Genomic DNA, 21550 nt, shown 5'->3' with positions numbered 1-21550 from the left:
TGTTGGGGGGGGGGGGGATTCACAACCACTTAAAATAAGCATTTTTCAGTTTATAGTTGAAAATAAATTTAAAGAAAGTACATTTGGCTTATATTTTCTGCTTTTAAATTGCTTAAATTTAGCTCATTTAAGCCAAAGTTATAAGTAGTTTCTAACCAACTCCTGCAACTTATGGTAAAATTATAAATATGTTATTTTTCCAAATTACACTCCCAACTCCTAATTTTAACTCTTATATTTTACGCTTTTTGTTGTTCTTTTCAAACACTCCTGACTTGCACTCAACTTTTTCTGCAACTTATTCCAATCATAAAACAAAAGCTATAGTCGAACACCTTTTAGTAGATTATAGTAAAAGAACGAAATACTATGATCTTGAAATCAAAGATTTAGAGCATTAGACTGAGAGTGAAGAAAGAACAGTGAGGTACCTGAAAGAGCAGGTTGAACATTGTTGACCACAATGCAGAATGCAAGCAATGGTGTGAGCTGATACACGAGATCTATGACTTCCGAACTGTTTGAAAATAAGTAAGGATACTGTTTCTGGAAGATGAGGAGAACGATGGATATTAGGAGGCCGATGACAAAGGCAGATATCACCACCACCAAAACAGAAAATTTCGCCGTTCTTGGATGAGATGCCCCTAATTCGTTCGACACTCTTACGCTGAAATTTTATTCGGTTGCATGCAAAAAAGAGCAAAACACAAACAAAAGAGAAAAGAAATCCCTGTGAGATATACATATGAAGTTGCAGATTTATTGCAGTTTTACATGTTGAGAGTTCAATGAGTTTATTACCTTATTGCTGCATTGAATCCAATGGCTACCATGACAGCCCACCCCACTATGTTTGTGCTGCAAGACATAAAGGATGAAACATAAGCACTTCAAATGCATTTGGTTCACTTTTCATGCATGTATAAATGTCTAAAGGGACTTTTAAATGTTTGAAGGCAATTTTAGCAAGTATGAGATGACGATCAAATCCTGAATGATCCGTCTACACAGTCGATGCGTGTGCTTGAAATTTTTAAATACAAAATTATAAATATTTGTTAAGTTTGTTTAATTATAAAATGAAGTTCTTTTAATCATCTAATATATTTAATGGGTTTAAATTTAAGTAAAAGATAAATCTTAAATAAAGGGCGAGAAAAGTGAGCATAGAGAAGACGAGAAAAATACTAATTTTCGTAGTCTGATTTTAAATAAGATTAACTTTGAAATAACATAAATAAAAACAATTAAAAGTCATTGACGCTTTACTAATAGTATAGATTATAAACAAAATAAGACGATAAAAATATCCGATTTCTAAATAAATTTTTTTTAAATCATATTATTATATATACGAATATGATCTTATGCAAGCCGCAAAGTGATATTCTCTTATATATCAAACTCTTGTTCACAATTAGTACGGGCATAGCCCCTTGTTAAAAAAATCATAACTCAAAACTTAAGTCCGTTCAAACTTGAATCAGTTACACAACAAGTGTAATAATACATTTATTTTGTAATTTATGTATAATTCAAAGAGAATGACCAATCATATAGCAAGTGAATTACACTTGCTATGTAATTCGACCAAATTCGATCTAGATAAGAGTTTTTCCTTTTGTACTTAACAGCAAGTTAAATATGAAAAATATGAAAGTGTTGATCACTTTGTCAACTCTCAACTCACATGATAGAAAAAGATCATTTTGAAAAGGCAAAATTGGTCCGGTATATAAAAAGGCGGTAACCATAGTCGTGAAAGTAATGAATTGGCAACTTTAGTCCTACAAATTTTGATTTAGCGACAGAAATTAGCTAGAAATTAGTCAGAGCAATTGGGGAGTAGGGTTTTTCCTGCCAGCTGGACTAGACTAAATCCTAATCCCCAAATTACTCCTATTAATTTTTCGATATTTTTTGCTAAAAAGACCGATTAAAATTTATAAAACTAAAATTGTTAGTTCAATATTTACGGTTGCTGAAATACGGTTGCTACCCCACCCCCATTATATTGCCATTTAAAAAAATAAAAAACATTGTGATTGAACATTTGAAAAAGAAGTGATTGGAACAGAAAGAGTGGCGGATCCATGTTCCCAGTCATGGCCTACACTATATATAATTTGGAATTTGACCTAATTCCTATTTTTTTTAGCTTTCTTGAGCCTACCAAAGACTTTGTGTTAGGTTCAAGTCTTTTCCACATGCAAAATTCCACCTGCCTCGCCTAATAATAGATGCTACTGTGCGTGGGACTTTTGTAAATAAATATATATACATATGCATTATTGATTTAATATTTTTGAAAAATAATTGTTATTTTTTAAAAGTATATATTGAACAATAACAAAAATAAAAAAGTTATTGAAAGAAAAACTAGAGGAGGAAAAACAAATAAAGAGAACAAAAATGAAAATTAGTGACTAATTAAAAAAATTACAAAAATAATTAGCTGAAAAATTAAAGATATAAAATTAATGAGACCTCATTTAACTGACGAAGTTGAAGTCTTATGATCTTAGAGGTCTGAGTTCGAATTCCATTATGTGCACAGAATATTGTCTATTGCATAGTAGGAGTTGTTATAGAAATGATTGTAATTGTAATCGATTTATTTAATTGATAATAGTTCATTACTTTTACTTCAAAAAAAAAATTAAAAACACGAAAAATATACTCTTCAAATATAAAGAAGTATAAGTAATTAGAAACTTTTATAAGGCGAGTCCAAGATATCAGTCAAAATTAATGGTGAATTTACCATTATCTTTTGTAGTGACGTATCTTGTATGTGTTCTTATGGAAAGGAATTTGTCCATTTTTCGGGATCTCAAAGGGGTGTGGAAACACATAAAAACTCCATATAATCTGATTGGTACGACATAAAAAACCAATAATATGATTACAAAAGAATAAACATGATAGTATATTTTTTGTTAAAAAATAACATGAAATATTCAAAATAAATAAATAATTATACTGATACAAATATTTAATAGTATAATTAATATTTTAAAATAATTAATATTACAATATCACACACCACGTCAACAAGTGAGCAACGCCTTTATTTCTTATATCAGTATAAATTATACACTTAATATTTAACGAGGTTCAATTAATTAGTGAATTAGATCTTTCTAGCTTTTACCCAAACTAAAAATAAATAAATAAAAAGGAAAAAAACAAAATTATTGACCCCCCAACCCCCATACTATGAATAAAACCGACAAGAACGTACGTAGATGTATTGATAGGTCAAGAAAGATGACAACTGTTGTCAGATTCCCTACTTTAAGTACTCACAAATCAGAATTCGTCACGTCCTCAACCCCCCACTGTATAATAATGGAGCCCCCTTTCTGAGTTTTGACTAAGGAAGAAGAGTCGTATACGAGTATTGGTATTATTTAAATTTTTACTATAATCAATTAATATTTATTATGATTTTTAATTATAGATAAAATATTTACTATGATTTTGATCATAATTAATATTTTGACGACATTAACAAAAATTCAATAATAGTCATTAATCTTTACGGAGTCGTAGTTGATTTGTATTTATCATGATTTTTTTCTTTTGACTATAATAATTAATTATAGTGAAAAATTATACTCTTTTTAATGTATCTATGCATATGGTCAGAGAAAAATACTAATTTAAATTATATTTTGGTTGAATTTAAATGAATTATGTAATAAGTAATTAACGTAAAATTTAAAAAATAATTAATTATACAACAAGTATATTTCACTTATTTTGTAACTAATTTAATTTACTCCAACTAAATTTGTGTTAGAATTTTTATGGACTAAAATTAAATTAAATAAAAAAAAAGGAGTAGATAAATATTACCATATGGATAGAGCATCCACAGCAATCTCTGCATTCTTCAAGTATCCAGCGAACAACACCAATGCCATGAAGTACCACGTTTCCAAGCTATCCACACCAAAGTCAAATGAACATGTCATGGTCTTATGACACATTTTAGGCACGACAACATTTATTTGTTTGACAAGACCAAGAAAAGTTATGTCGTGAATTCGAAAAATAAATATATCACATCAATTATAATCATTATATTTTTTTATCTTACCTAAAATATTCTACACGTCTCATTCCAGGTGATCGTTACTCAGAAAAACATCTCATCTCATTTTTTCCCACTGAAATGAGATGAAGTACCAAGCAATGACCGGAAGTTCTATTTTGTTTTGTTCAGGATTATTATGCATACACCCACAAACATACTAATCGAACCCAATCAATCACACATTATTATATAATTTATTCTATTATGTCCTAGAATTTCCACATACGTATATACATGCTTTTCAATTAGGAAATTTTTTAAAATAAAATAAAAACCTATTAATTGATAAAAAGCATGCTAATATTCTTGTCGACAATTACTTGTACAGAATTTTTAAAATAATGGGTCCAAATAAGATCAGTCGTTATCATATATGATAGCGATCGGATTTCAGAACTCCCCCATAAACTCCAAAACTACATTTTTACTATACTTAGAAAACTATGGTTATTTTCAAGATTAATTAAATCATATTCATTTATCATGCCAAGTAAAGAGATACGTATTAAATTAAAATCCAATGATTAATACATAGAATTGAAAAGGAGGAGGCCCACGAATTATTAATAAATACCGATAGCCATATAGTTCAACAAATTCACTGTGATTGATGCCAATTCCCCACCTACCTTCAAAAGTTTTACAACACTAATTTCAAATATAATTATTACATTTATGTCGGACATAAGATGCCCTGATTTGGAGATCATGTGTCGTTGACCTGCCATTCCATCTCCATCCACGGAATTTTTTGTTCCAAATTCAGTGTCGTTAATTGAATAAATATATAATAAATTTGGAATTAAAAAAAAATTAACTCGGACATGATTAGATTAAACTTGAAATAATAATATAAAGAGTATAATACACTTTAAATGCAGTTTAATTAATTTAATTGAATCAAATTTGGTTGGCACAGAAATTTTCTTGGAATAAAAAGTTGAGACAGCTAAAATTGCGGAAACAAAATGATGGGCAACAGAAAGTCACTGAGGCACTTTAGGCATGTGATTTTTCCGTACATCTCATGAGAGTACCATGCTTTCTTGAAATTCTTGTCGAAAGGTAATGAACTTTACATTGTAAATAATGTCAAATTTATAAAAAGATACCGTATTATTTAAGAAAAGATTTCATGTATTATAATCATGCAAGAAATTTATCAAAAACTCAACATAGTATTTGGATTCGTTTTCGAATTGTTTTATGAAAATAAAGAGAAAAAAAATAAAGACAAATAAATATACATTAAAAATAATATGAATGTTTCGATTTGTTTTTAGAGATAATTTTAAATAAGTATAGTATGTTTAATATTGTATTTTGATATACAAAAATTACTATTCATTATATATATATATATATATATTCGTACTAAAACAATTAAAGACAATCAAAACATTAAGTAGTAACTCAAAAATAAAAACAAACTTAGTGCAGATATTGCCGAAATATGAATTCAAGGACTTTAGATAGTTGAAAGTTACTCACCACAACATCACCGCTGATGCCAGAGACAATCTCATGAAACCCCAGAGATTCTGAAACGCCCTCCATGAAAATCCCGTCCAAGCTCTACCGCACGTCCCGCTGAATATGTACACCAGCTGCGCCACCACTATGAACCACCAGGACGCGTTCAGCACCACCGCGCCGCCAGCCATTCCCCACCCGAGTTTCAGCATCAGCAGCCAGCTGAACAGTACGTGCAACGCCAGCGCCACCATGGAGATCCAGGCCAGGCCCATGATCTTGCTCTGGGCCTGCAAGAACTTTGCGATCGGGAAATTCAACGCGTAGGCGTAGAGCTGAGGAATCATCCACAGGGCGAATTTCCCGGCCAACCGCGATATGTCCTCCGCTTGGCCGATCAATTGCAAAAATGGGAAGGCAAAGATGTAGATAAACGTCAACAGGAAGGCCGTCGTGAGAAGGATAACCCACGATCTTTGCATATAGACGCCCAGCATCTCTATCTGTCCAGCCCCGTACGCCTGCCCGCACAGCGTCTCCAGCGCGCTTCCCATTCCCAACTGCGCAAACATAAATCCACACAAACTTTAAATTCCAGGCATCAATTTGCAACAAAAGATTCAGGTTATTATTAATTACCATGACGCCGAAGGATAAACCGGCGATGACGGTGTTCTCGATGGAGAAGGCAGCGAGATCGAGGGTGCCGACATGGCCAGCGAATGTTTGGGTGATGGCGCCGAGAGAGTACTGGCAAATGGAGGTGAAGATGGCGGGACCGGCTAAATACCAGAGCTTTTTGGATTCCCTGGTGAAGGCCTTGAAGAAGCGGCGGGGGCTGACGATGGGAGGAATATCGTCGCCGTCATCGACGAAGGAAGAAACAAAGGAATGAGTGGACCATCTGTAGGCCAAATAATCCTGGATGGAGAGCTCAGGTTCTTGCTGGTCATCGTCCGGCGGGGGAAGAAGCGGCTGCTTGGAAGTACTGTTCTCCATCTCGCCACAGTATTCCAGGCGGCACCAGCTGTCTTGAGAATTGATTTGGTGATCTGAATCGGGTGTTGGATATTTATGGTGTGTGGGATAGGACTTGGATTTGAAAGACAGATGGAGTAATAATGAATGGTGAATCGGGTCACAGTTAATGAATAATTGGACAAGGAAGTGTACGAGTTAGGATAGTGTGAAACGGCACTTCATAGCCATCTTAACAATGGGAAGTTGGGAAATTTTATCACGAGTACGATTCCATAAAATCTTAATTAAATAATATAACAAAAGTGAAATATATTTATTGTATACTGTTTAGAAACATGATCAATCATATAGTAAATGAGATACACTTATTTTGTGACTGATTTGGTTCCGTCAAACTTAATTCGATAAAGAATTTTTCAAATTTGATTTGATCGAACTAAATCAATCACTGAACAAGTATATTACACTTGCTATATGACATATCACTTTTCTTGAATTGTACACCAAATCACAAGATTGAGATTTCATAAAGAAGTTTGAGATTATGAATTCGATTTGTTTCGAATGTGTGGGTACTTATTTTATTTTATATAAAATTATTATTATTTATTTATTTTTAGTTATTTATTGAATTGACGTAATTTATCTATTAGAGTTAGTCATACTGATTTATCAGTTGAATTAATATATTAATAAAGAAAAAATAAAAAAATAAAAAGAAAGAAACGGCACTGCTTCTCCTCCTTACTTTTATATTATTGCTACAACAGTTTAAATTTTCTATTTAGAATTACTCTTTCATTTCTATACTAATATATATAACAAAAAAAAAAAATAATTCTCAATCCCAATCGATTTGTGACCACGAACACAAAATTTCAAAATATTAATTATATATTTAAATATAATGAGATATATTTATTTCAACTAATTCATATCTTTGAAAAAGAAAATCACTTCTCATTCACATATGATAGTTCGGGGCACAATAATACCAAATTTCAAAATACTAATTATACCTATAATATCTATACTAATATAATTATTTATGTATTTTGAATGATTCATGTTATTTTTTTAACTGTTAATCTATTATCATATTTATTTTATACTTTCATTTGTATTTATTACTTGCTCCACTTTTAATTATATGCTAATTTTTATTTTTAAGCTATGTATGGTGTCAATCAAAGTATTGCATGTCATGGTGACTTGTCCGATTTGGACACTATACTTATGTGGTTTTAATGAAATTGAGTCAGCAGATGTTGCCAGTACAAGAAAAGTTGGATTTGTATTCAGTCCCGTCAGAACTCGTGAGTTTCTTATTTCAGCTGCGGACAAATTAATTTATCGACTTACCTAATTGATTAGCACCTATATTATTAAAATGGAAAAAGAGTTACAATTATTATTATTACTTATAGAAAAAAGATATCAAAGAATATTAATTAATCATGATAAATTTGTACTTAATTAATATATTTAGAATTAATGAGATGTTAAGATCGCGGAAAATCTTTCTTTATTAATATAATATATATATATATTCGGGAAACCTACTGGAAATTAAAACCAATGAGTACATGCAAAAATCAGGAACTACTTGCTTTTCACAAAAGAGTTTATTAGACTTCAATATTATAATTTATTTTTATTTTTACACGCTTTTCCCAAAATATATCAAATAATTAAATATTTTTCATAATTTTAACGTATTAGGAAAAACATAGAGATAAGTATTCCTAACACATTTCAACCTCGTGGCAAGTATCCGAATAGAAATCTTTCATTTTTAATTTAGTCGAAAGATCTCTTACAATGACTTGAAGGTCTATTCATATTGTTGGGGTCACTTTTACCCCTCAAACATTATCTACGTGTAAACAATATGTTTTCGGTAAACACTATGAAAATCAGTTTGTTTGTGACGGAATTTTGGGATCCATCCCGACAAACAAATTGTGACGGAATTTGTAGCAATAAATGAAGTTATAAAATTATTGAGACAAAAAGTGCACCCATCACAAACTTTGCAGCGACCTCAAAGTTTAGTCCCAAAATTCATTTGTGTGACGAAACCAAAAAATTATTTTGCGATGAATAATTATAAAACTTTGAATTTAATTATGGGACGAATTTTGTGACATGCACGTAACATTGCATGGTAGTCACAAATTTTTGGGACGAATTTGTGACATTCAAATCCATCTCAAATTCGTCACAAAAAGCATAATGAATTTTGGGACAAACTTGTGAACCAACTATTTTGCGATAACTACAATTTCGTCACAAAATTTTTGACTTATTTTGGGACAGATTTGCGATAATTTTTTTGGAAATTAATTTCATAATTTGCAATAAATAATAAATTCTAAAAATATTTTGATGATCAATTTATAAATGGCAACAAATTTAGAATTTTTTATACAAAATAAAATAAATTAAAATTTACTGTAGACAACTAATTAGTTGATAATATGTCCATTGCCGAAATGTTTAAATTATTCGGTTCCAAACTTTACCCAAAAAATATTTTGGTGATTACAAATAGTTGTTACAATAAAAATAAAAAATAAAAAAAGAATTACCACATATATTTAATGATATTTGATCAATAATGATCATGAATGTAGTTACACTTGTACAATAATTAATGTACGAATACTACAAATAATTATAATACTTCACCAAATAATTAATAAAATATCTCATCATTATTTAAATAATATATAGGTTATTTATTGTTTAAATGCAACACATATACATATTACTTGAAAGTTTATACTCATAAAAATGGCTGTAATTTGCTCTAAATAGTTAATTTCGTTTCAGGATATATATACCATGCAAGGACACAGTGCCAACACATTGAGTGGCCGTAATTTGTGGATTTCAAATGCATATCTCAAAGAGACTTTCTTGCAGAAAAAGAAGACAAAGAACAACAGTGGTCCTGCCCAATTTTTGTCCCTTGAAAGTGTACATGATTTCATTTTTTTCCGCATTCAGACAAGTAAAAACAGGTTAAATTCTTGCTGTCAGAAAAACAATGTTGGAAACGTTGGTGAACCATAAATATATATAGAATAATTATATCTACATTCCATGCTTTATACTCTATTTTCATAACGCTTTAATACTTCCCCCTCTAAGTATCAACGTTATTTACATAAATTATTTCTGTTTTTTTAAAAAATTATAGATACACCACCAAAACGTCAACAACATTACACGCACTGACAAACTACCTTGTTTTTTGACTGTCCGGGATGAATTGATACAAATAAATCATAGATTACAGTGTATATATAATTAACACATATATATGTATATATGTATATATTTATATGCTCTTTGAATATTAAAACGTGCAAAGTGCAAGTTCTTTCAATCTCTCCAATAATGTGCTAGAAATCTTGAAGAAATTGACATGGTGTCAACCACCCAAATAGAATACCAAACAGATAAGAGAAGATGCACAGGAAAAACCCTAATCTAAAATAAGGGGCAAAATATTTTTTTAATCCCATAAAATAAGGATAAAATATTTTTTTGGTACTATAATTTTGGCAGGTATTTTCTTTAACCTTATAAAACTCATAATCACGTATTTTTAGTACCAAAAAGTCACGTGCATTGTAGTTTTGAGACTAAAAAGGCCCAAAATCACATTTTTTGGAACTAAAAAGATATGATTTGAGTTTTATGGGACTAAAAGTGTCACCTGCTATAATTGTGGTATAAAAAAAAATTCTATCCTTATTTTGTGAGATCAAAAAAATATTTTGTCCCTAAAATAAGGTCCAATCGCGCCTAACCCTCCTTTAAGAAAGATTACAATTATATTATAAGTTTTAATCATCAATAATATATGACAATTGTCAATATTGAACATTTCCGTAGAACTCGAAACAATTGACCTTCTTATTATAGGTTCGTCAATTGAATAAGGTCTAATAGGCAATCATAATCAAATCACACACGTAGTAGAGTATCTCATACTTATTACTTAATTGACATACAATTTCTTTAAAAAAGCGATAATTATCTGTACATTTATTTAATTGAAGTGCATTATTTTGGTGTTTTTTTTATTTTTAATATTTTTTGTTTATTCAATTGATACATATTTTTAAAGTAATAATTAATTTTTAAAACACAAAATTAATTATAAGTATAGTTAAGCGTACCACATATACTAATATACAATTAAGAATACATGGTAATTGGCTGCATTTATGTTTGAGAGCTTATAATTTCTATAGAACTGTTCGGTAATACTTTTTTCTAAAGAACTTAAAAGATTGAAAGATTATAAGATATTTAGAATTTTATAAACTCTTTAATAAAATTCAATCATTTTTTTACAAAATTTTTTAAATTCTTTAATCTTACCCGACAAAAACATACTTATAATTTTATTATGATCTTATTTTTAATTATACTTAATTTTTTCCCTAAGCAAATATATATCTGTGCATAAAATTTTAAGCTCTAATATTTTGATTGTTTCGATCTTTACTACAGTATAAGGAGCTCATTACGTCAAATACTCTATCATCAATTTTTTAATCTTAACAATTTAAGAACTAATGTAAAAATAAAATTTAATTTATTATAAGTTCATGTATACTTAGCCACAGACCCTACGACACTTACATATTGGATATGGATGAATTCAAAATGGACAAAAGCTTTGGTCCGTAGAAGAACAGTCATTTGCCATTATATCATTTGTAATTATTTGAATATCGACAAAATTCGAATACTAAATTGTAATAGAACCGATAGACATGATTGTAGCAGAATATGTGCACGTTTATTTAGATCTCCGTACAAATAATTTAATGTACAAGACAAAAATGTAAAAAGAAAAATATGAGAAAATTTAATAATTAAAACCTTTTGCGGCGTGCAAAATTCAGACGAGGAATCTGCTTTTCTAAACCGTAGATGACAGCCAGCCGTATACCAACTTTTTCAATTTGTCTCCAATCAAAATATCCTTTGTCCAGTTTAGCTTTTTCATAAATACGGTGATTATATAATTAAGTGAAAATTATATTAATTTATGAATTATATTAAATAAGAGAAATATCTGTTATAATAAATGTACGTTGAATGAAATAAAAACCGATATACAGAGTATCTGTACAGTTAATTGAGCATTAGAGACAACATTTAGCAAGACATGCATAGTGTTCTTTGGAGGAGTAATAATAAAATCAAAGATTTTAATTATATTATGAATTTTAATTATCAATAATAAATATAATAATTATTAATATTAACTATTTATAACTAGTCAATAACTATTATAGTAAACCATCAATTACTATTAATTAAAGTTGACCGATATCTACACATTTGTGGAACTCAAATTATCATAAAATCTTAATTTCGCCTACTAAGTTAAGTTGCATTAGCTTGAAAGTTTGAGTTAGTTGAAATTGGTAAAGTTGAAAAATATAAATAAACATTGAAGTTTAAAAAGTTTTAAAGAATTACTATGCCAACTATTGTTAATATATATCTAAGAGACAATTAATTATATTTACACTGCCTTATATATGATTTATTTATATAAATCACCCTCTTGCTTTTTTCGTAATTATGAAAATCACCCTAGCTGGAAAAAAAAAAGTAAGAATAATATGTGTAATATTGTTAACATTTTTGAAAGGTGAATGTGCAATTTTCTAAAAAGCAGGATTGATTTGTATAGATGATGTCGATATTTTTTAGTTGGTATATATGTAATTTTTTAAAAGGTATATATAAATAATTTGTGTAGATAAATTATATATCCAGAAGTATAAATGTTATTATCCCTATATTTAAATCAGAAAAAATGATGTATAAATAGAATCGTAATATATAAATGTTACAAAGTATGATAAATGGGTTTATTTCACTTTTCATATCCAGAGTATACCACTTTTTAAATTTTAGTACCCAGATTTCCAAGTCATCAAACTTAGTAGCAAAAGTTTTTAGTTTTTCATCCACTTGAGTACCCTCTGTTAAGTTGACTGTTAAAACTAATGATCGACCCAATTATAGAGGGAAAATTAGGCTGAAATTTGCCTATGTAAGGGCATGTCTGATTTTTAGTTTATTCAACACATACAAATAAAAATTCTATTTTAATTCTTTTCAATTTCAATTTCATAATTTAAAAAAAAAACATATTTAATTCAATTTCTATAAAAAAATTTTAATGAAAAACTACTTTTTTTTTTAATTTTTTCTTTTTGTTTGGCCACAACGCAAATGTTGTCATTCTCTATTTATCAAGGGTGTATGCTATAATTTTTCATACTTTTCTTTTAATTATTTTAACAAATATTTTTTTTTCGCTTTTTCTGTAACTAGTGAAATAGAAAGTTTTAATAAATTTATAAACAAAATTCTTGTAGCCAAAAACAATAATTGAAATGTATTTTTTATTTTGTGCACAAACAACAGGTATTTATCAAAATATTGATATGCAATTTTATTTGACTCAAAAGTACATTGGCATCCTTTGAGTGGCTTATTCATTTTTTTCCTGTTTATTTTTCGTGAAAAATGCTAGTAGTGATTGAACATAACACTCTATTTGTTTTCTTAAATTATTACTAGACAAAATTATCTTTAAATTACTTCGCATTTAGCATGCATGTTTAATTCCTAATATTTTAACTGGGAGAAAATATTTGAATTGGTATTTCCATAATAATTTGAATTAGTATTTTTTTTATAGAAATTGGGTTAATTATTATTTTTTACATTATTGTCCTCAATTATAAAATTAAAATTAAAATACAATTTTTTGGTGTGTTGAATAAAATGGCATCCAAAAACATGCCCTTATATAGACAAGATCCCGCCTAGTTTTGCTCCAAAATTACCATTTATTTTAACGGTCAATCTAACGGAGGGTACTCAGGCATATGAAAATTAAGAATTTTGGATATCAAGTCTGATGACTTGAAAACTTGAGATACTAAAACTAAAAAAAATGATTATACTTTAGGTGTGAAAAATGAAATAATTCCTATGAAAAATTGAGCGAAATTATTTTAATTAGAAATATAGAATCGTCTGTTCAAAACTTCAAATTGGTTTAGAAATCTTAAGTGATGCTCTTTTTTGGCATGATTTTTTTTTAAAGTCGAAATCAGGTGTTATATCAAATTGTCTGGGCATCAGCTTGAATAATGCTGAACAAAGTGGATGGAGGATCACCCCCCACTGGAGATAAAGAGGTTGCTTTAGCTAGACAATGAGCAACCAAGCTGGTAGTGCGTCTAGCAAGAAGGAGCGCCACGAGGGCCTCACCATGTTCAGGATTTGTGACCCCAGACAACGTTGAAGTACGCCATGCCACACACCCGCCAACTTCATGGTCTCTCGCACAATTTATTGCCAACAAGGACTTGCTTGATTAATTAGTAATGTTGATGTCTCATAACTAAATGAATTGTGGGTTCAAAATTCACGAATATAGGTATATTTTGCCTACTCTTATAGTAGTTTCTCATTTTTTTTGTTTCGACTGAACATATTTATTGATTTTGAATTTTTAATGTATTAAATCAAATTTTGAGATTAAATGTATTAATAATACAATGAATAGCATAATACCTTTAAAAAAAAGTTGCACAATTTATTCAAGTTAAGATCTTCCACAACAAGTAAATCGTAGCAATATTTTCTTGGACCAGGTTGTTAGCGCTTGGTACAATCACTCATATTTGGCTGATTTTAATTACCACAAATTGACTGTGATTGCTATCTTGGAAGGCCCATGTGCTGGGATCAATTTTGTGTTATTATTTTTGTCATGAACATTGGGTTGACTAATATCCGTAATGTCTCTGTTCGATAGAAAAACTACAACTTTATCTGATGAGTGATAATACAGGCTCACTCATTTTTTAAAATGTCAAACAAGGGATTTAGGGCTCCTATTGCGAAGTCCAGTCGGACCAATCCTGTTGTCCTATGAACAAGGTATTAAGCCCATAGTTCAGATCTTTATGACTAACTTGGTAAGCCCAAAAGTGGGCCCAACTCAATAAGGTGACACAATGGACTACCTGGATCCCATGCCACATAAATTTCTCATGTCTTGGAATATATTATATTGAAACATCTCCAGTAAAACTCTTTCTAGATCCATAATGACTGACCTGGTAGCAACAGGTAAAACTAACTCTACTAAACTTGGGCTGACCAGGCATAACTCATTCAGACAGTCACATTTTCTTCCAGATAAGTCCAAATTTCAACCTTCTTCTTCTTCTTTTTTTTTTTTTTTTGGTTAGTTCAGTAACACATGTAGCTTTCGGACAGTATATCTTGTGTTGCAACTACTTCCGTATTTTTTTCTCATCCAACCTATAAATAGAGGTCATTATGCAACTACATTGGGTAATATTATTCACTTTCACACACAATTGCTCTCGATATTTGGCAAATTCTTTGCATATTTTGGCACTCCATATAGAGTTTTGCACACATTCCAGTATTTTATCATTTCAAATATATTTTTACAACATTGTTCTTACGTCATTATAAGTTTTTCTAATGTTTATTCAATATTTAAATAATAACTTAAACATCATAGTGTTAGAATAGGTGATTAAGAAGCCAATTGAATTTACTACTATTCATCAATCTTTATCGAAGTAATATAACAATGAATAAAATGAGTATTCATCAATGGTTTAAGTGTTCGTTGTGCTTACTACTAACATTGAACGGCTTTTGAACAACACAACGAATGCCCACAGATCGAATTGTTAAACTCGTGGAGTTGGGCTGCACATAGGTCGGTAGTTGTAATACCAAATTTTGAAGGTCGATCCGAAACGCTTCAAGTCGAGGACCTGGAGTGTCCTGTGGAGACTTGCCCTAAGTATTTGTAGCGATGTGTTTCATCAATGGGAGACGTGGGCCGTCTATGCAATTTGAGTGGTTTGACTAGTAAGATAATCGACTAATTGAATTGACTTACAGGAATCGTCTTATGGAAGCCTGTAAGGCCTAGTCGGTATGACTGAAATTTTTTATTTTGATAGTACGAAATTAGTTTTCAAACTTGAGAAATCATGTCAATCTTTTGCATATGAAGACTGTATCTTGACTGTGAAGAGAGGTGATTGTATTGTGAGATATGACCATTATAAGGTTTATCCTTTGCAATCAGAGTATGTAATAAAGACGGTGGATTCCAGCAAAGAATCCATCCCATATTAGTATATAATAATGAGATCTCCTATGCGCTTTGGGATGATTTAGATTTTTTAAGTTTATGACCATAGGCATTGATTGGGTGAGAAAGTATTTCAGTAGAGTAACACTTCTCGCATATGAACCATAGATACTTAATCAAGGATGAGATCGATGCCCAATTCTATGCCATAGACTAAGGCCAGAAGACGGTTGATAGAAGGATCATACTCATATTGAATTGGTGCCGAAATGTTCACACTATTATTCACCTAGTCTCTAGTGTCATGAATTATTGCGAGACAACCACGCATGATGACGAGCATTTCTAGTTATGAGATAATCAGAAATAATTAATTTAATTTAATTTAATTAATTGAGTTGGTCAAACGACCAAGTATAGTTGAATATGAACCTAAAGAGTCCCACACAAATCATGGAAAGTGATGGAATTCATTTAAAATTAATTTCTAAAGAGAAAAATTAATTTGATTGGATTAACTTAATTCTTGAAGAACATAAATGATTGGATCATTTATGAGAGAAAATCCCTTTGGATGGGTGATCCAAAATTTAATTAATTAGATTAATTGAATTTTGAATTTAGTCTTTTGAATTAATTAAATTAATTTTTAAATAAGTCTTGGACTAATTAATTAGTAGGTTTGTCTAATTAATATATTGGATTCATTAGTTAGTAGAGATGAGCTACAAATAATTAGTTGGACTAATTATGATTTTGAGCTTAATTAATCAAATGGATTGGATTCACTAATTAATTAAGTGCATTTTAAACTTTTGAATATTTTAATTGGTTTAAATATTTACTTGAGCTTCTTCTTTTCATTGGTATTTTATTTGATTAGATTAAATAATAAGATTGGGCCCAATTTAATTTGTTGGACAAGTTAATTGAGTCCGATCTAAGTGCATGCAAGCCCTAGCCCACGTTGACCTTTCCTTGGTTGAAGGTTAACTTTTCCTTAGATTTGAGGGTTGATTTTAGGCCATGTAGACATTGTAATAAGTCCACACACATTGTATATGGTAGTGGAGAGGTGTTGGTAAGGTGAAAGTTACCTTAGAGGTTGAAAGATTAGGTCTTCCTTCCAAATATCAACTACATTCCTATCTCATATAACTTGATACGGGACCGCCCAGATCCCACAAGTGAATCGAAAGGTGGATCTACATTGAATCTCACCCGAATCGCCCTATCTATCCTCCTGAGGAAAGGTTCGGTTTCAAACCTCGGTTCAACATGAGGAGTACGTCATGCTAATGTGCCTTGGATGATTCACATCTCAAGGTCAGGCGCCGATGAGCACATCTTAATGGTCAAAGTGAGTCCCTTTATTCTGAATTCGTTAATTCAGAATGAATCAAATCTCTCCAAGTAGGATTCGGACCTACGACCAATCAGTTAACAGTCGACCGCTCTACCACTGAGCTACTGAGGAACAACGGGAGATTAGATCTCATAGAGTTCAATTCTCGTCCTCAGCCCATGACCAACATGAGCTCGAACCCTTCTTCGTAACGCTCGGAACTTCTTCGTAGTGGCTCCCCTCCATGCCTCATTTAAGAGGGAACCTCAAAATGGCTCTATTTCATTATATTCTATTCATATCCCAATTCCAATCCTTTAATACCCTTTTGGTGTCATTGACATAACCGACGTGGTTTCTAGTCTATCTTTTTCTATTTCTTTTCTATATATGGAAAGTTCAAAAATCATCATATAATAATCTAGAAATTACAATAGAAAAGAAATAAGGGAGGTTTGTGATGATTTTTCAATCTTTTCTACTTGGTGATCTAGTATCCTTATGCATGAAGATAATCAATTTGGTCGTTGTGGTCGGACTCTATTATGGATTTCTGACCACATTCTCCATAGGGCCCTTTTATCTCTTCCTTCTCCGAGCTCAGGTTATGGAAGTTCCTTTTAGTCTAACTATAAGAGGAGATTATATGAAAAATGTAACCGATTCTTTCGTTTCTTTGGGCCATTGGCCATCTGTTGGGAGTTTTGGATTTAATACCTATATTTTATCAAAAAATTCAATAAATCAAAGTGTAGTGATTGGTATATTGATCTTTTTTTTTGAATGAGAGTGTGTATGAGTTGTTTATTTCAAGAATAGGCTGGATCTAATCAACTATACCCTTTTTCGGTATAACTAAGAAAGAAAGGTGCATGATCTCGCGATGTGTGATTCTTGTTGAAGCATATACTTTAGGGTGGGTGTAGGTCAGACGATTTTAAAGCAGACTCCCTATTCATTAGATAGAGAAGATCACCAAAATTTTGTGATCCGCTGCCGAACTTATTCCAATTCCAAGAGCTCAGATCGAATTGGTATATTTTAGCAGTTCCTTCGCTTTCAGGATAAATTCTCCTGTTTGCGCCTCATAAGAAGACCGAATTCTCGCTTTTCAAATCAAGAAAATTTGTTTCTCCTCTCATGTCTAGCCCTAGCTAAATGCACACTCTCAATTTTAGAGTTTTCTTGGTTTAGAACCAAGCAAAGAACAAGGTAGATCGAAAATACACTAATCGATAATGTAGTTTTCGATGGATTTGTTCCTTGCTAGCATGAGGGCAAATATTGGCTTTCCGGTGTGGTGTGCACACCTTTAGAAGACTTTTATATTGAGGCCTAGTGTGCACGGATCTTGAAAATTAGAATCATTGTGTGTTAGCTAATTAAAGAAAATAACAAGGGTAATATTTTCTATTTACATATTGCTTGTCGTTTTCTCCTTACCAAAAATGTGGATCTATTTTATTTGTATTTTCTCTGTGTTTATACACTAATAGTTCGGGAACAATCAATGGTTAATCCCTTGATTTGCTATTAATGCTTTTATTTTTGCCTTTTCTGCGCTTCCGTCCCGTTCTTCCACTGATCCAATCCCTTCACGGAGTCCTAATTCCAATTTTCTAGATTAGTCCTTCTTTAATTTTAAATTTTTTGTAAAAATACTTCAATCATTATGGTGGGAGAGTCCAGTGTGTGATTAATGCATTGACAAAGACTAAAATCAGCTTTCTCTCTTATACATGTGCCATCATCAAATATCATACTATTCCCTCCCTCCTACATCAACTTCACTTTTATTTACCAAGTCAAAAAAAAAAATTACTTTTGTCAAATCGCACGATCAATTATCTATCAATTTACCTTGTTAATTTCATTGATTTCAAGATTTCCGACATTGTTGAAATCGGACAAAAATCAGTACAAGTGGCTTCTGTAACATCAATTAATGGAACAATAATTTCAGACTTCTGTTTTTTTATATTTAATAAGACCCGTCCCCCCCCAAATTAATTAAGTTTTTATGCACAACGCACTGCAATGAATTATTCACTCCATTATAAATAATGACTGTTTAAAAACTTGGCCTTGTTTAGTTCATCTTTAAATATACATTTCAATTTTGTACTATTTCAAATGGCAAGATCATATTTGGTTGTGTTTTTTTCCCTTGGAATTTGACAATAAGTTTCAGAAAATCCATTTTATTATGTATTCTCATATATAAAATTATTATAATATATAACATATTTTCATGAAAAAAAACTATCCCAACAAATTCTGATTCAAATATATTCCCATTCTATTACATCTTTAAATATATAAAAATAATTGCAAAATGCTATAGTTCAAACATATTGCAGTTTTATCATGTATTCTCGTACAAAAATAATGATAAAATATTATAATTCAAACATAGGTTCATTGTATCGCGTCTCTCTCTTCTTCTTCCTTTTTTTTTTAGGAAAACCTAGTTAAGCATATTCTTTTTTCATACAAAAACAAAATATGATTGAATATATTGAAAATTGGGTTCGAAAACAAAACCAAACATGACAAACTTTGACATGTTAATTAATATTCATAATAATTTTAGCTAAAGTCAAAAGATTTATCATGATTTTAGCTATAGTTAATACTTTGACCTCGCATGCATAGCAACGACTAGTAACGGTTGCATAATCATAATTAATTAATATTTATTAAAAAAGTTTATTTATAATTATAATAATTAATCATGATTAAAAAATATATTTTTTCTGATGATCGTTGGATGAATGAGATTAAATAAATCTTATCAATGGTCCATCAAAATGAATTAAATTTAGCACTTTGAATTTCTCAAGTTGTAATTCATCGCTGTCACCTACCAAACATTTAATAAGTAATTAGGTGCTTTTATACAGTTTGAATAAACTAACTGTGAACTATAGAGGCGTGGAGTCATTTCAGTTCACATTTCTTACGAATTAAATTAATATTATATATTTAAAAACGTGGTGTGTACATATGAAAGTCTAAAATTAATTTACAATAATTAAAGTTGATTTAAGTGCAATGTTGTTGGTTTGAATTGGAATAGTACCAATTGGCTATTTGTCTCCACTATTATTTTTATTCATTCATAAGTATCACGTTGTAGCCGGAGTATTCACAGTGATTCTTGATATTCATATGTCACACCATTTCTTAATTCATATAGGAGGATACATTACAAAATATTAAATTATTTTATACATGACATATGATTATAATTTAAAAATATGATAAATTAATATTATCTGTCACAATCTAACAATATCACATGTTCAATATATATTAATGTAAGGATATATCTTATGAAGGTTGTATGTAGTCCTCGTCGACTCCGGTGCACTCTAAACCCTAATATGTATGGACTCGCCCGTCTGATTATTGGATCATTTTAGTTATTGTGATTCATGTGAAATCATACATTTTGGATAAACTTATATATATAGTCATGCTTCTTTAATATTCTTTGGACCTTCGTTATCACTTCTCTTACGATTTACTAACTTAAGTATCGAAAAATTAAACCCGAGTCATTTGCGTAGGTTGTAATGCTGGTGTGTTTTGTAGGTTTTACAACTAAGTCAATAGAGTCGTATTTTACTCCTTTGGGATATGAGCAATACTAACACAAATTCAAGTAAAATCCTGGACAATCTCTCAACATTATTGGAGTGGGGGTGTTGACATGCAAGGGCCACAAATGCTGTTTGTGCCCACCATAAATGGGACCACAAAGTTCATTGATAGGTTCTCCATTAATGTGTTTAGGTATTAATGCATATTTCCTGTGGTCATTAATGACAAACTAGCATTTTGTTTACCCTTTTTGGTGAAGTCGTATGAGCTAGGCAGGGTATAGACGAATCCCCGCCGGTTTATTAACTAATACTCAAAAAGCGTAAATTACGATGACTTTTTTTAAGATTTGGTATAATTATGAATACCCTCTTATTATTTAAAAAATCATCAATACCCCCTGATCTTAACTGTCGGCGTTAGGTTTTCATTCATTTTTATGGTGAATTGACCAAAATGCTCATGTGGATTAAAAATTATAATCTTATTTATTTTTATTTTTTTTAATTTTTTTGGGACTAAGTGGATACTTTTTTTTTAAATAATTTTTAAAATTTTTTCATCCCTCCCGTTTGATTATTTATAAGTTTTTAATTTTTTTAAAAATAAAAAAAATACAGTAACTGTAAAGTTCGATAATTTCAAACAACAAAGGGTGTTCGTAATTATGTCAAACCTTAAAAAAGATCGTTATAATTTACCCTATTCAAAATAATGAATATTTACTTGAAAATTAAATAAAAAGTACTATTTCTTAATTACAACATTTAAAACTAGAAAAGCCCATATCTTCTAATGAGCCGGTGACGATGTCCATGTATCTGGCTAAGTCCCG

The 21550-nt window shown here is 30.4% G+C and overlaps 1 protein-coding gene across 1 annotated transcript in view; it reads right to left on the bottom strand.

The window, feature by feature from the left end:
- The window catches only part of LOC105168299 (protein DETOXIFICATION 29-like), a 7809-nt gene extending 1097 nt beyond the window's left edge, over window positions 1–6712 (bottom strand). The window contains exons 1-5 of the mRNA XM_011088325.2: window positions 6218–6712; window positions 5597–6138; window positions 3865–3951; window positions 805–861; window positions 432–670 (exon numbers count right to left, since the gene is read on the bottom strand). Coding sequence (XP_011086627.1) covers window positions 432–670; window positions 805–861; window positions 3865–3951; window positions 5597–6138; window positions 6218–6577 — 1285 coding nt within the window. The 5' untranslated portion in view covers window positions 6578–6712. The remainder of the gene's footprint in view (window positions 1–431; window positions 671–804; window positions 862–3864; window positions 3952–5596; window positions 6139–6217) is intronic.

Source organism: Sesamum indicum, linkage group LG8 (genome assembly GCF_000512975.1).
Source record: "Sesamum indicum cultivar Zhongzhi No. 13 linkage group LG8, S_indicum_v1.0, whole genome shotgun sequence".
Taxonomy (NCBI): domain Eukaryota; kingdom Viridiplantae; phylum Streptophyta; class Magnoliopsida; order Lamiales; family Pedaliaceae; genus Sesamum; species Sesamum indicum.
Note: the sequence above shows the minus strand (reverse complement) of the source record. Positions and strands in the feature narration are given on the sequence as shown.